Consider the following 14,960-nt stretch of genomic DNA (forward strand, 5'->3'; position numbering starts at 1 on the left):
ATCTAATATATCTCCATATCATCAATCATTAATCCCCTCATCAATGTACAAAAGATCATTCTCGTTTGAGACAAGGAAGACCGTCCAGGAATGTACAGTAGCAGCAGCAACAGCCGTAGCATCACTGAAAGCACATGAGTGACTGCAATGACTGGTTTTTAAAATACAACCAAGAATTTCACTCCATTACCTTAAAATGCAACCAAGAATGGCCTCAAAATCCTGTCAAATATCAAATTCTAGTGCTTTATCAACCCAGATATCATTGAAATGGACCAGCATATCACACGGTCAAGAAGGGGCAATATTCTAAACCAGCATGCGAAACCAGCATATTCAATTTGTTGAAGGTGAATGCAGGAATCTGATCATATTGAAAATATCAAAAAAGGACCAAAACTAATGAGACCACAAACTCTGTTCAGCATCTTATCTAGTGAACATAATAATCACAATTATGTCATTCACAAATCACAAGTACAAAGGGAAACATGGTCTCCTAAATAGTAAAATTTGAGAAAATAAGGCCAGGTGACCTCAAGAGTTAAGCTGTATTATCAGATTAAGAAGTTATACAATAAAAAATCAAAACACCTGCTCCTAGCTACCTAGTTTTATAGACAATACAAAGTGAGAGATCCTAAGTGCAAACACACACACATATTCATAAATAATGAGTACTCATACAGTTTCATATATATTGCATTCTTGAATCAATCACACATGGCTCCCGCACGCATATTGATAAATAATTAATGAGTACTCATACAGTTTCATATATATTGCATTCTTAAATCGATCACGCATTACACACCCCCTAGAATGAAAATAGTGTTATCCCTTGCATGTACATATGTGTGTGTTTGTGTGTATAAGAATGAAATTGAGAGAAGTGATAACATGTACAAGAACCTTGAGCTAGCATAATCAAAGACCTTGCTCGTGGAAGAGAAGACGGTACCCAGAGGGCGATTTCAGTGTCGCAGAGAATTGAGAGTTCCTGTGCCTTCTTGAAGAGACCTTTCCTTCTCTTTGAGAATGTCACTTGTCCTGCTGTTACACTGTCTATTTTCTTTATCTGTATCTTCCTTCTCGTCATTTTCCACCTTCTTCTCACAATTATCAGTAATACAAGGTCATTATATACAGTAAAATTATACAGTCAAAAATTACATTACATTACATATATATATATATATGTGTATGTATTTCATCAGAATCAACGTGGGGGAAACTGTATTTGAACTGATAAATAGAGAGGCTATTATATATACAGTAAAGTAAATCCAGTGGGTTTCACAACATGACGTAGAGAAAGATCTACAATAAGTTATTATTATTATTATTATTATTCTTCTTCTTCTTCTTCTTCTTCTTCTTCTTCACAAAATCCAAGTCTCCGACCAAGAACCGACCGATCAAAGATGACAATCGGGAAAGAAGTGAGAAAATGATGCTTTTGTTGATAAACATATAAACTAGAAAGATTAATGATCTTGGAAGGAGTAAAAAGAAATAATATGCTAGTGTATATCAGTGAGTTGGACACAAATGACATGGTCCTGTTGATGTATCAGTCGCATGCCATAATAAACAACTTCATGCGAATGACAAATTTTTCAATTTTTTTGTTCATTCAAAGATTACCGCTACAGTAATTGGATTCTCTTGAGACTTTGGGTTTCGCTTCAACGCTTGAAAATTTGACAAACAGAGTTTTATTTCAATCTTCATGCTGATTTATCCAGTAGCTGTCTGGCATTTTCCTTGGTGACGCATCAAGGAGCGAACTTGGATATGGGGATGTGGGTCGGACTAGTTTGTTATCGGCCTTCCATGAAGAATTGGTGGTGCGATCGCTGTAGTTGGGTTTCGACAATATTCCGAACAACGGGGCCCACCCGTTCGAAGAAACTTGTTTCCAGTTGCTCGGTTCGGGTTTGTTGAGGACTGGATGGTGGACGGTCGTAAAGTCGTAAGAGAAGCTATCGCCATTGGAAAAGATGAAGGTTGTTTCACATAAAGAACATAACCTTGTGAGAAGAGTTGGCTTCTCTCAATTTTTTTCCCTCACCATTTCATATCCATTTTCCATTTCAATTATTGAATCAAATTTTAAATAATTAAGATTTAATAATTTTATAAAAATAATTTTTTAAAATTTTTATTACAATCATAAATATCATGATAGTTTAGATTAAATTTATTGTATTTTAAAATTATTTATTTTTTATAATTTAATATGTTAATATTAATTTCATAAAATATTAAAAATTAAACTTTGAGATAGGAAATAGGAAATGAAGGGAAAATAAAAAGGCAAAAAAAAAATTAAGAGAAGCTATATATACAAAGATTCGACGTGCCCATGCTGCTGCTGTTCTTTCATCTGATGACTGATGTCATCTCTCCCAACGCACCCTTAGAAAACAAGTCCGCAAAGATTAGACATGATCTTCAGGGCCGTGGAAGCCATAAAGCAAGTGAGGCAATTGCCCTGGGCCTCCAAAAAAAATTATTAATATTCCTATCATATATATATATATATATATATATATATGTAATTGATATTTATATTATTATATATTTAATTGCTGATAAAATATAAAAAAAATTATTGATTATTTTTTTATTAAAAAGTTTTAATCATTCTCATTATAACATTAATTATTGAGTTGAGTTTATTATCTACATAAAAAATAGTGAAATTTATAAGATACTAATTTACACTATATAGCTTGCTTTAAATTTCTCTCACAGTTTCACTTTTTATTTTCTCCTTTTCTTATTTTAAAGTCTAAGACATCGACAACTATTAGTATCAAGACCTTATGTAGTTTAAAACCATCAACATGATGCTTTTAAGCCTTATTAAAAATCTTGCTTATAATTTATATAATTATTATTAGTTTTTGACATTAATCATTGATATTATTAATCTTAATTATATCTTTTTTGTTAAAAATGTATTGTCATCCCATACCATTGTCAATATTCTATCCTAATATATAAGATGAGCTATGAGTACTTTGTCAATATTAATTTTTCATTTAACTATTAAATTAATTTAGTATTTTATTAGAATCACTATATTATAAAATTTTAATATATAATTTTGTAAAAAATGATGAGTGCATTTTTCTTAAGGAACAATTACACATATTAAGTTTTGTTAACAATTTTACCTTAGGCCTCAAAACATCTTCACACGGCCCTGATGATCTTATTATACTGTCACAATCAAATTTGCAAAATGAACTTAGATACTGTTTGTAGATATGAAGCATATAAAGCTAATCAATATAATATTATTTATTGGGTTTGTATATATGTGCAGCTCCCATAGAACTTTGGATATTCACAGGATGAGACCAGATCAACACACCTGTCTCCCATTCCAAAAAAATGATCAAGATTAATTTTTTATTCAATCCCAAAATTTGTCTTGATAAAATAGACATAAGAGCGATGCTTGAATAAAAATATTTATTAAAATATTAAATCACATAACTTGCTAAATCTAAAATTAAAATAATATAATAATATATAAATTACAATAACTTAAAGTCAATTATTAAATGTTAAAAATTATGGTTATAAGTTTACAAATAAAACAACAACTAGGCATAAACTTGGATAGGGAATACATGACCGTGGATGGAAAGTAATCCAACCTTATACATTGTGGAAGTGATGAGATTTTATATAATTGATTAACGTCATTTAGTATTTGAAAAGTAGATAATTTGGTTTCAGTCAACATCAGTTGTTAGCAAATAATACCATACCAAGTAACCTATAATAAAAGGAAAAAGACAAAGCCAAATAAGCATTGCATGATAAAGAGCTTTGCAGGAATATATCTTCACTATAATAGATTCCACAAACCATACAAACATACATGTTATGTATATATATTTACACATATATCTGGAGAGAGAATAGATAACATTTGAGAGTCGGTGGTGAAGATTGAAGAGTGAAGGCTAAACAAGTGGACAACATACTGAACATAAATTGATCGAGATGTAAAAATAAAAGAAAGAAAATATATGTATTATATATGGGATGGGACGTCTTAAGGATGATTCTAAGTCCTGTCTCATCTTGTTTCCCTTTTAATCCTATCTTACAAAAGTCTTATCTTGATTTTTTTGGATTAAAATAGTCCTGTCCTGATATGAGTGAGGCAAGTAAGGGTGATTACAAGGACAAGTACAATCCTAAATTCCTGTACATAGGACTAGTAACATGGTGAGACGAGACTTAAGCCTTGAAAGATTAGATCAAAGAGTGAAATTATTACCTTGGCCCCTTCATTTTTTTAACTTTTGACTTTGCCTTTTGTCTTTATTAATTGTGCATTCCTTTCCCACTTTTTTTCCTTTCTCTTCCACTTGCATAATTTGCATTGGAAATAATTAAATTTATAGAATAAATTATTATGGAAAATGGTTTTTGGAAGAGTTTAGAGTTAAAAAGGTATATATATGGTGTGTGGGGGGATTATACTTGAGAAATGTGAACATGATCATATTAAGAGTGGAAGTTCACTTATAAGCAGGAATAGTGTAAGACCATATGGCATTTATTTTTCTTAGCGCCTAATAGAGTGCGATGTTGAAGAATTCCTCTTGTTCACGCCTATATGGGTACAATGTTGGAGATTTACATTCCTTAGCATCTATAATGCAGTGTTGCAATAACAACACCCCGATCATATATATGTGATAAGGGGAATCCATATTTGTGAAGTGGAACAGAACACTTTTTGTCAGATGATTCTATCCTTAAAGGTATGCTCAGTGTAAAATCCCTCACTACTAAATATAATTAATCAAACAAACTTATCGTAATCAAATAATTAAGCCATAAAGGCGATTACCAAGTTTTAATTAAAAATTAAAGAATCTCAAGTTTTCTTAATCAACATGAGTTTATTAATCATAATCTCTTATATCAAAGTAAAAACAAGTTAAGGTATGTGATACCTCAGAGGAGTGAAAAAGAATGAAAGCTAATGAAGAACAACTCATTTGCTACAGGACAGGGCAATGCACTGCGACTTGTGCACATTGCACCATGGCGTGTTGCTCTCTATGCCACGCACCGCGGTGTGTTGCACACAAATAACAGCAAATTGACAATAGTATCGGAAAACTTTCGACGCGTCGTGATTCTCTATTCGATATCCAAGTAACATGATCTAGGTGTCTAAGGAAAACTCTTTCTATAAACTAGTTAATGGCACGAATTTCACTTTCAAAATAAGTCACGCTAAGAAGTTGAACACCTAAACACATTTTTATAACTTTTTTTAACTTTCACACAAAAAAGGTGTCTAAAACCCATATCAAGTGCCAAAAGCTATTCTTAACACCCAAACCATATCCATTAGACCTAAAAACTATCAATACAACACGTCACATACACTTAAATATTAGTATAACTCAAAATTACTCATCAACCCTTCTCCCACCAAAAACAAAAAAAAGGAGGAAATTTCATTACATTTACTCATAAATCAATCATAACATGTTTAAACATCATTTCTACACTTGCACTAGTATTTTAGCCCTATCAACAAATCTATCTCACCATACATAATTACTCAAGGCTCAAAATACAATTCAATTAATTGCAACAACAAAATAGTGCAAGTGCAACAATATGCAACCTAGAATTGACAACCATATTTTATTACACAAAATAAATATAAACTAGAGGCATACAATAGGAATGAACTAATTTCTAACCTTTTGAGCCTTCTCCCTCTCTGCGCCAAAGCTAAAACATGTAAAAGGTTAAAGGAAAAGAGTGAATCTAGTCACTTAGTAATCAAGATAATACCTACCTTATACAATTATATATCAGTTGTAAATCAAACACATGCATATGAAAACAAGTTCTTAAACCATGTTTAACCATATAACAAAACTTATCATTACACCTTTAACCTATTTTCATCTCACATACATTAGGTGCATTGTCACAATACATTTAACATATGACTATGACCTGTTATCCACGTGACTTGCCATAACTCAACACGTGTGACACCTTATATATTTCCATAGGCAATAATCAACTAATCTTATACCCTCCTTATTTCCTCTGCCTAAAACCGTGGGCTATAACATGAATAGGGCTCTGTCCATGTGATTAGACTACCCAAGCTCACTAATCGTGAGATGTGACTTGACCAAAGATTACATGACTCACTCTTGGACCATGGCTTCCCCCACTTACGAATCTCTAAGGTGTCGCATACCCTAAGCTATTCTCCTTGATAAACTGGTAGAGAAAGTTAGGTTATAGTCCCTCAATAAACTATGAAAAAGTCCCTCAATAAAGTGAAACTAGACTATATTCCCATGGACCGAAAAGCAACCTAAATACCAAATAAATTTTTCTCTACTCCTAATCCTTAGGAGAACTCCTGCCCACTGATCATGCTATAAACGATGCTCACTTAATTTTCTTAATCTCAATTATTCAATGTCAAATTTAACATGTTAGGCTCACGATTGTATTCTATCCAAGTAAGTATAAATTCTTATTTTCACTTACATCACATAAAACCCATCATTCTTAACCACTTATACTCATCTTTCTCATGTTCATCACCAACTACTCATTCAAAACACATTATAAAGTGAATTTCATTTCGAACATCACATTAGCCATTGTACAACTCATTTCGAAATCACTTTTTCATACTTAATACACATCAAGAAATCATGCAAACACAAGATTTTCATTGCATGTTAAACTCAAAGTCAAAATTCACAACTAAACACGTAAATTACATCATAGAGAAATTAACATTTAACTATCCAAATTAAGGTTCCCCTAGTTAACTCAAACCTTTGAGAGGTCAAAGGTTTACCCCTTAATGTTATAGTTTCCAAGCTTGAATTCCCAAGCCAAAATGGTGATCAAGAGCTAAATTCATAATTAACCAAGTCAATCTTCATTAACGTTGACAACCACACACATAACAACTCCCATCTTCCACTTTTAGATTACCCTCAATGCTCACTTGATATAAGTTTGGGCCTTTCTATTAGGTTTATTAACTCTCTTTAGTCCCTAATAACATTAATAAGCCATTAAACTCTCATTAATGGCATCACACTTCTCCAACAACCATCATTAATGTCATTTTTTGCATATTTATGAAGCCCAACAATTAAAGATACAAAAATTCATTAAATATAGGTTTAGATACTTCAATATAGTCCCATTAACTTCATTTGAGTCAATGGATTCAAACTCATAACTTATATGGACTGAAAATCATCTTCCACCATCAAACCCTAACAAAAATCTTGTAAATGTGGAAGAGATAGAGAGATTGAGGAGTATAATACTAATCTGAGATGATTTGAAGCTTTAAACATTTTCAAATCCTTCCCTAGATCATGCCCTAGTAGAGCAAATATGAGTTCCTCAATTTTCCTTTTCTTTCCCTTTTGTTTTTAGCATCAGTTCGCGACTTATTTTTATAGAAAATGGCTATGTATCGTGGTGCATGGCACAGAGAGATTCCCTTCTTGTATTTGTAGTGTCTATGCGTTATGGTGAACATGTCACACCACAGCGTGTGACATAGCAATACTAATGTAATAACCTTGAAAAAATGGATAATAATGATAAATAAATGCATGATAATTTGTTAAATTGTATTTTATTAATGTTTGAAGCAACTACAACAATGAGGATTGTTGGTTTAGTGGGAGTGTGCATATAGCTTTCTCCATTTGGAGTTCGAATCTGTTGGGGTCAAAAGAGTTTTATTTTTCTTCCTTTTTCTTTATAAATTTACCCATTTGCCCTCCTTTAAATCTGAAATATCTCTTCCCTTATTCTTAGATCATTCCAGACGTGAAGAGAGAGAAAGAGAGGTGCTCTGTTTTCCTTTATTCCTTCATTCTTCTTTTAGTTTTTGCCTCTTTCTCTTCAATTTTTAGCCATCACTAACGAGAGTACTGTCACCGTTTCTTCTGGCTGCCATTGATAGGTGCTGGAGATTCATTTGTAGCTGCTGAACATTGACAAAAATCCTTTCATTCTTCTCCGTTTCAAGTTCACTGGGTACGTCTTGTGAGGTACAGATTGTGGATCCATTTTTCCTTGTGTTACTATTCATTTTTCTGGTTCTGATCTTGATTAGTGATGCTTTCCCCTCCTCTGTTCTTATTTCTGTGAGGAATGCATCGGGTCTCCTTCATCATCCATTGGGTGTAGCACATTCGACCTCCTCTTCTCTCCTCTTTGTTCATATTTTTGTTATGGTAAATTTCCTCCCATTGTTGGTTATGCTGTGCGTGTGAGTTTGTGCATAATTTTGTTGAAGTTTTAAATTTTCCTCTCTTGTTCTGTTGTTACCATGACTATGTAGGAGAAGAAGATCTAAATTAAGTTAAAAAAAATTATATTGAAGCTTAGTGGTGATACTTAAAGATTAGAATTTCTGAATTAAACCAACTTTTGTTTAAATTGGCTGTTACTGAATATTTGGTTAGGATGAAATTGAAGGAAAATAGCTTAGATACTTCAAGCTGGATGCCTATAGAATGTTTGTTAAAAATTCTTGTTAGAAGGAGTGTTTGATTGGGAATTCTTAAAAATCTCGTTAAATTCCTTGAAAGACATAATTGGTTTAGATGCTATTGTTTGAAGAATTGTACTTACTATTGTATACAAATGTTTTATTAAATAAAGTAACATGTAGCTGGTTAAATTCTTTGGAGGTATATGATTATTAAGAAATTGTTGAGCAATTTATTGTGAGATTGAGAATAATATACATTTGGTGTTTTAAACAAAAAGTTTAATATAAGATTGTATTTTAACCGAGCATTGAGCTATGACTTTGATGGATTTTTATATGTAGCATCTCGATTTTAAAATTTCAAATAATTATGGCAAAATTTTGATAGTGGTAATATTGGAAGGAAATTATTTAATTTATTGAAAGTTATTTAAATTCCTAACATGATTTTTAGGGTGTTTGGAAAAGAAAAAATGTGATTAAAGCTTAGAGGGAAATTTTGCATTTTGAGTTTTTCAGGTAAGTGGATAACGTCCCAATCAATTTATATATTATAAAGTTTTCTTTATCAAAATATTATTTTCAATAATTTATTGATATTTGTATATTTCTATTACTTTAGCTACTTTTGTTAATAAATTGTTCTGCTTCTTGAAGTCATGATTTATATTTTTTATATTGATGAAAATGCTTTTATAAATTTTGGTGGTCCTATATTTGATAAAGCCGACTATGAAAATTTGTGAATAGTTTATGAGATATTAATTGTGAATTTTCATATTCAGAAGTATTGATGTTTTTATATATGTTTCATGCAAGTTTGATATTAAAAAGAGAAATTATATTTTGAAAGTGATGATTTTCTCACATGTCTAAAAGTGGATTAAAAAGGGACTATATACAGAACACTAGTTGCTAACGGTAATTCCGTTAGCCCTTGGCTGCCATGGTCAATTACTAGCTAGTTTGATTTTTTGTGATTTTCGCTCTCATGTCTGTTATTCATGAGTCGTGTACTACGTCTGTTTGTGGTTTTGACCACATCTGATTAGTACCCTCATGGACTATGTGTCCATATCTGTTTTGAGGCTTTGGCCGCATTTGTTATTTGCCCTCGTGACTAGTGTCCACGTTTGTTAATTGTTTTGACAAGTCCCTATAAAAAAAATTAACTTAATTATTTAATGATTTTATATCATTGGTTTTTAATAGTAATTTATTTATAATTACTCATTTCGTTTATTAGCTTCCTTGAAATCAATGATAACAATATTTTATATGATAATTTAATGGCTCAAGATTTTATATAAAAGTTATATAGAATCCTTTTATTTCAAATTTATTTAAATCTTCATGAAGATCGTTGTGTTTTTAATTTACACATGCTTTTAACTTTCTTTTTATTTATGTTTAATTATTATTTTGGGACGTTATTCACTAAAAATAATTTGGTTCAAATAGTATAGCTGACGTTGAACCACCCGTTGAACATTGAGGAGTTTATGAATGACTAAATGTGGAGGAGTTAATGATTAAACTTTCTCTCGATATAAAGTTTTAATTATGAAATTTTATTTTGTAAACTTTTATTAGGTGCTCCATATAGTCTGTAGTTAGATTGTTTATGTTGTTATATATATTTTGTGTCTATTGGCTAGAAGGAGCTCTGCTCCTAATTGACTTGATATTTTTGATTGAAATATGGTATTGTAGAATTTTGAGATTCTCTTTATAGAGGAGTTCTGCTGAAATTTCTACAAAATATTGAAGTATTTTATTAACACCATAAAAAATATTTAAGTATGTTTTAATTCAAACTAAAGCATAATTATGTCTTAGTCATGGAAAGATTATCCGATTTAAGACTAAGGGATGTGTGGTGGTTCACATCCTGTGTTGGTCACTCTCTAATTTTGGGGCGTGACAACTAACCCCTTTATTTTCTTCTCCTTTGATGCCCAAGTGGCCCGATTTGATATCAAACCATAATTAGGGCTGAAACACAGTTGAATATGATTATTAGACCTTCCTAACCACACACCACCTCAACTTACTTAATTATCCTAATTAAGTTTAGTTAATCAGGGAGTTAAATTTGAGATGTTACACTCAGATCAATGTGTAATGGTCTATAGAGCCTATGAATTCAATTGAAATGATATGGAGGATCGGATGGATAGAATGATTATGCTAGTGTGTGAAAATAATTTTAGTTTAGGAAATGAATGTGTGTGTTGTGTGTGTGTGTTTTTACAGTCATTCCTATTAATAGATAGATGTGAGTTATTTTGGTAATTTAAATGTTTATAATGAGCAGAGCAAGGGGAAAGATTCAGGTCAGCATAATGGTGTTACTGCCAAGCTTTGAAGTTTGTGTGATGAACTTCTTGTGTTGTAATATAAATATTAAGTAGTCATATGAATACATTGACATATCATGTTTGATGCACTTGCATGATTGTGCATGTATCTTAGCCCTGGGGTGTGATAATATGTGAAAAGATGTAAATGTGACATGGTAGATTAAGATATTAATGAAAGTGCATGTTAGGGTGTTTGAAAGTAGTATATATATGAAATTGGCCAAGAAAGTTTATATGTGTAAAAATGTAAAAATGGGCCTAATGTGTGTGAAAAAGGGCAACTAGGTGCCAAATTTTTGTGTTTATATGATTTTGATGATATGATTGATTAATCATGTGTAAGATGTCTTGTTGGATATGGTCAAGGTCTTAAAAGTAGTTAATGACATGTGGTGTAGATATGGGACGCCCGAATGAGTAAAAATGACATAAAGCAGTCATTTTCATCCGGATGTCTAATTTATAAATGGAATATTGAATTAAGATGAAACCTTTGTCATTAGTTAAATTATCAAATAAACTTCATATGGGCGCTTGAATCACTTTATCGAACATCTTATGAAAAAAATGGCTCACAACGAAAGTTCATATCAGTTGATATGTTTGATAGTAGAAACTAAGGCACAAGGTACACATGCCACGACACATTACATGAAGTGGAGCACTTGTAGCTCTATGCCACATGCCGTGATATATGGCTCATTTGGGTCAGAAGGGCAGTTTTGCCCTATTTTCTCAATGATGGATATTTATGCATTTTGAACACTTCCTTGTGCATAAATACTATATTTGATGGTTTAAACTATGTTCGAAAGGTTTTTTCAATCCCTATCAATTTAACTATTTATGAACTATTTAATTGACATATTTTTTATATGAATTTAATGGTAATTCAAAGTTTTAAGAATTTCTAATTACTTTGTGCTATTTGGTGTGTTAAAGTTTGATAATGTCAGAAAGAACATTATACATTTTCTCTCCTTTCTATTTTTCTTTGTGAGCCAAGCACACCATAAAGGTAGATGAGAGAGAAAGAGGAAATATCAATGAGAAAGGCTGGTAAATGTTAACAATATTTAATAAATAATATATAATCATAGAGACAGCAAAATCAATTTTTAATTTAATTTATTTAATTTTGGTATATTTTTTTGTCTTTATCTTTAGTTTTATCAAAAAATTATTTTATATCATAATGTGAATAAATAATTCATGGGTTGATGCCTCACACTGAGCGATTTCCTCACCATATCACACCAACGTCAGGTTGGAGGGTTTGTGGCAGGTGAAAGATGGCAAGTGGATCGCAGCCAAGGAAGATGTTTAGCTCGGGATGCAGAAGGGAAATCTAATTAATTGCAATAAAATTTATTTACATTAAAGTCATTGAAATTTCAAATTAATTTTTTTCATTTCACGGAATCTTGGAGTAATTAGAACTTTTATGTAAGACTCAATAGTATTTTTTGAAAGCTATATTAAGGGAAGGAGAGCCTCTCCATTTTTTCCCCTTTTATTTTCTCTCCACTTTCCAATCCTCACCATTCATATCATTTTAGAAAAAATAATAACAAAATTCTCCCAAATTATATAAATGATCATCTAGTCCTTGGAATGCAATAATTCCACTAAGGTTCCTAAAAACTTTTATGTTAATAAATTTTAAAGTAAAAAGATCATTTTACCCTTACTGAAAATAACAAGGCCTAATCATAACTTTATTTAAAGAATAACAATTTTTGTTCTATAAATCGCAAAAATTAAATAAAAAATCACAACTTGTAAGTGTAATTTTTGTTATTGAAAAACAAGCCCTGATTATAACTTTGCTTAAGGAATAATAACTTTTATTTCATAAATTACACGAGTTGAACAAAAAATTATAATTTATCAAGTGTAATTTTTATTATTGAAAAATAAGTTTTAAAATAATAAACCTCAATAACAACTTTTGTTTAAAGAATAACATCTTTTATTCAAAAAAATTATAAGAATGAAACAATAAATTAAAACTTATCAACAAGGGTAAAATAGTCATTTAACTTCACAATTTATTGACACAGAAGTCCCTAGATACTTTAGTAAAATTATCATATTTTGAGAAATTAAATTTTCATTTATATGATTCGGGAGATTTTATTGTCAATTTCTCTATCATTTTATTAAATGATTTTCTTTAATTATAAAATTAATGAAGGGTGAAGAGTGGAGAAGTGGAAAGAGAAGGAGGGAAAAAAAGGAGAAACCACTTTCTTAAACTAAGATGAAAAAAGTAAGACATGAGGGTGAAAATAGGGTACGTAAGTTAGGTTGTGATTAAATAGATCTAAATCTGTGTTGATCAAATGTTAGAATCTGACCTAAAGTTTATATAATTTTTTTTTTTCATGAGGCAAACCTAAGCATAACTAAACCTTGCCTTATGGGAAAGTATATTTAAAATTCTACTTAAAAATAATGCTTATAAATAGGCTTACATATTAGTTTTAAACATTTTAAGTATGTTTAAGACTATTAAAGCTTATATATATACCTTGATTTATTGATTACAATATATAATAATTAAAATAACTTAAATAAAAAATAATATTAAAATCAATATATAAGTTCAATCTAACTGAAAGCATGACTAAAAAAAATAAACTGACTAAAAATCAATGTATAATATATATATATATATATATATATATAAGCGGGTCTATCAAGTTTGTTGGTTAAATCTTATAAAATAAGGCTAACTTATTAGCCAAATATAATCAAATATTTAAACTTAACTTAAATTTATTTAATAAATATATTTGATTGGATTTGAAACGTGTCAAGTTGTAATGATAGGGGTTTACTTGTTTTCAGCCCTAGTAAACGATGATTGATATTGTTAATATAATTTTTAATTAATAAAGGTCGATGATTGATATTGTTAATGGCATTTTAATATTTGTGAGATAAATTAGTGAGAAAATATAACTTTAAATTTTTACACTTTATTAAATTTTGCTATTAATTAATATAATTTTTTAATATTTTTAACTTTAATATTTTATATTTTTATTATTTTAGAACCCTCTAAAATTTTTATACTTTATTCATTAATAATTTAAAACAATAAAAAAGATAATATAAATATTAAAAATATTAAAATATAAAGATTAGTAATCAAATATAAGTGAAGTATAGGGTTTAAAGTTTATATTTTTTTAAATTATTTTATGAATTAAAAGAAGACCTCAAGAGTGGAGAGAGCTTGACTTTTCACGGGATACCTAAACTTTGCTGCAAAGCCGTCCACTCAGATCAAACAAATCAAACTACAGTTTGGTGCTTGCCTTCAAATTCTTCTTTCTTCTTTCCCGCTTTTTCTTTCACCCGTTTCTTCCAGAAAGTTTAAACTATAAAAAAAAAAAAAAAAATCCTTCTACTTGTTGTGATTTCTGGTGCCACCGCAGCATTTTCTTCGGATTTATTTTGATTATCAGTTAATTTCTAAAAAAAAAAAAAACTCTTTTGCTTGTGGTGATTAATTTCTCGTACGCGCCATAACTTCTGTTTCTAACTTCTCCAGACCATCAGTTTATTTCTCAAAAAAAAATTCATTTTAATTGCTGTCGTGATACCTCGGGCCTCTGCAACTTTTCTTTCAAATTTCTTTGATCATCACTTTATTTTCTTCAAAAGAAAGAAAGAAGAAAGAAAGAAATAAAGATGAAGAGGAGCTGCAATATTGCTTTGAGAAAAGTTTGATCTTTCATGGAAGCTAACGAAGCTTCTGATCATCTCACTCGCATTAGTTAGTGTGATTAAGTTCATCCCATCATGAGATTTTTCTTGTCTGGCTTTCTAGTTTGTTTTTTCATTCCTCTCAGCTTGTGACAGAAGAAGAAGAAGAAGTTTGATCTTTGCCCGCCCTTTTTGGTCGAGGCAGTAGAGGAAAATAATAGAGTGTCCCGGCAAGGAATCAAAATATATGTCTCCGATCTTCTCGTGTAAGGTTACGATTAATTACCTCACTGCAATTATCCCACTAGAATTTAAGAGAACAA

The 14,960-nt window shown here is 30.5% G+C and overlaps 1 protein-coding gene across 1 annotated transcript; it reads right to left on the reverse strand.

Annotated features, from left to right (window-relative positions):
- Positions 1–21: 21 nt before the first annotated feature.
- LOC129317316 (floral homeotic protein APETALA 1 C-like) lies at positions 22–1,099 on the reverse strand. Its single transcript, XM_054961665.1, has 3 exons — positions 913–1,099; positions 256–364; positions 22–151 (listed from the first exon to the last, which is right to left on the reverse strand). Exons 1-3 carry the CDS (start codon positions 1,097–1,099, stop codon positions 22–24), a joined length of 426 nt encoding a protein of 141 aa, XP_054817640.1.
- Between the last annotated feature and the right edge of the window lie 13,861 nt (positions 1,100–14,960).

This window comes from Prosopis cineraria, unplaced genomic scaffold (assembly GCF_029017545.1).
Source record: "Prosopis cineraria cultivar Desert tree isolate PC_DT_omini unplaced genomic scaffold, ASM2901754v1 PC8, whole genome shotgun sequence".
NCBI classification, from domain to species: domain Eukaryota; kingdom Viridiplantae; phylum Streptophyta; class Magnoliopsida; order Fabales; family Fabaceae; genus Prosopis; species Prosopis cineraria.

Coding starts and splice junctions, on each gene's coding strand:
- LOC129317316 (XM_054961665.1), bottom strand. CDS start 1,099: ATGACGAGAAGGAAGATACAGATAAAGAAAATAGACAGTGTAACAGCA. Junction 365..912: donor TTTGATTATGCTAGCTCAAG/GTTCTTGTACAT, acceptor CAATATGATCAG/ATTCCTGCATTCACCTTCAA. Junction 152..255: donor TCCATTTCAATGATATCTGG/GTTGATAAAGCA, acceptor TTTAAAAACCAG/TCATTGCAGTCACTCATGTG.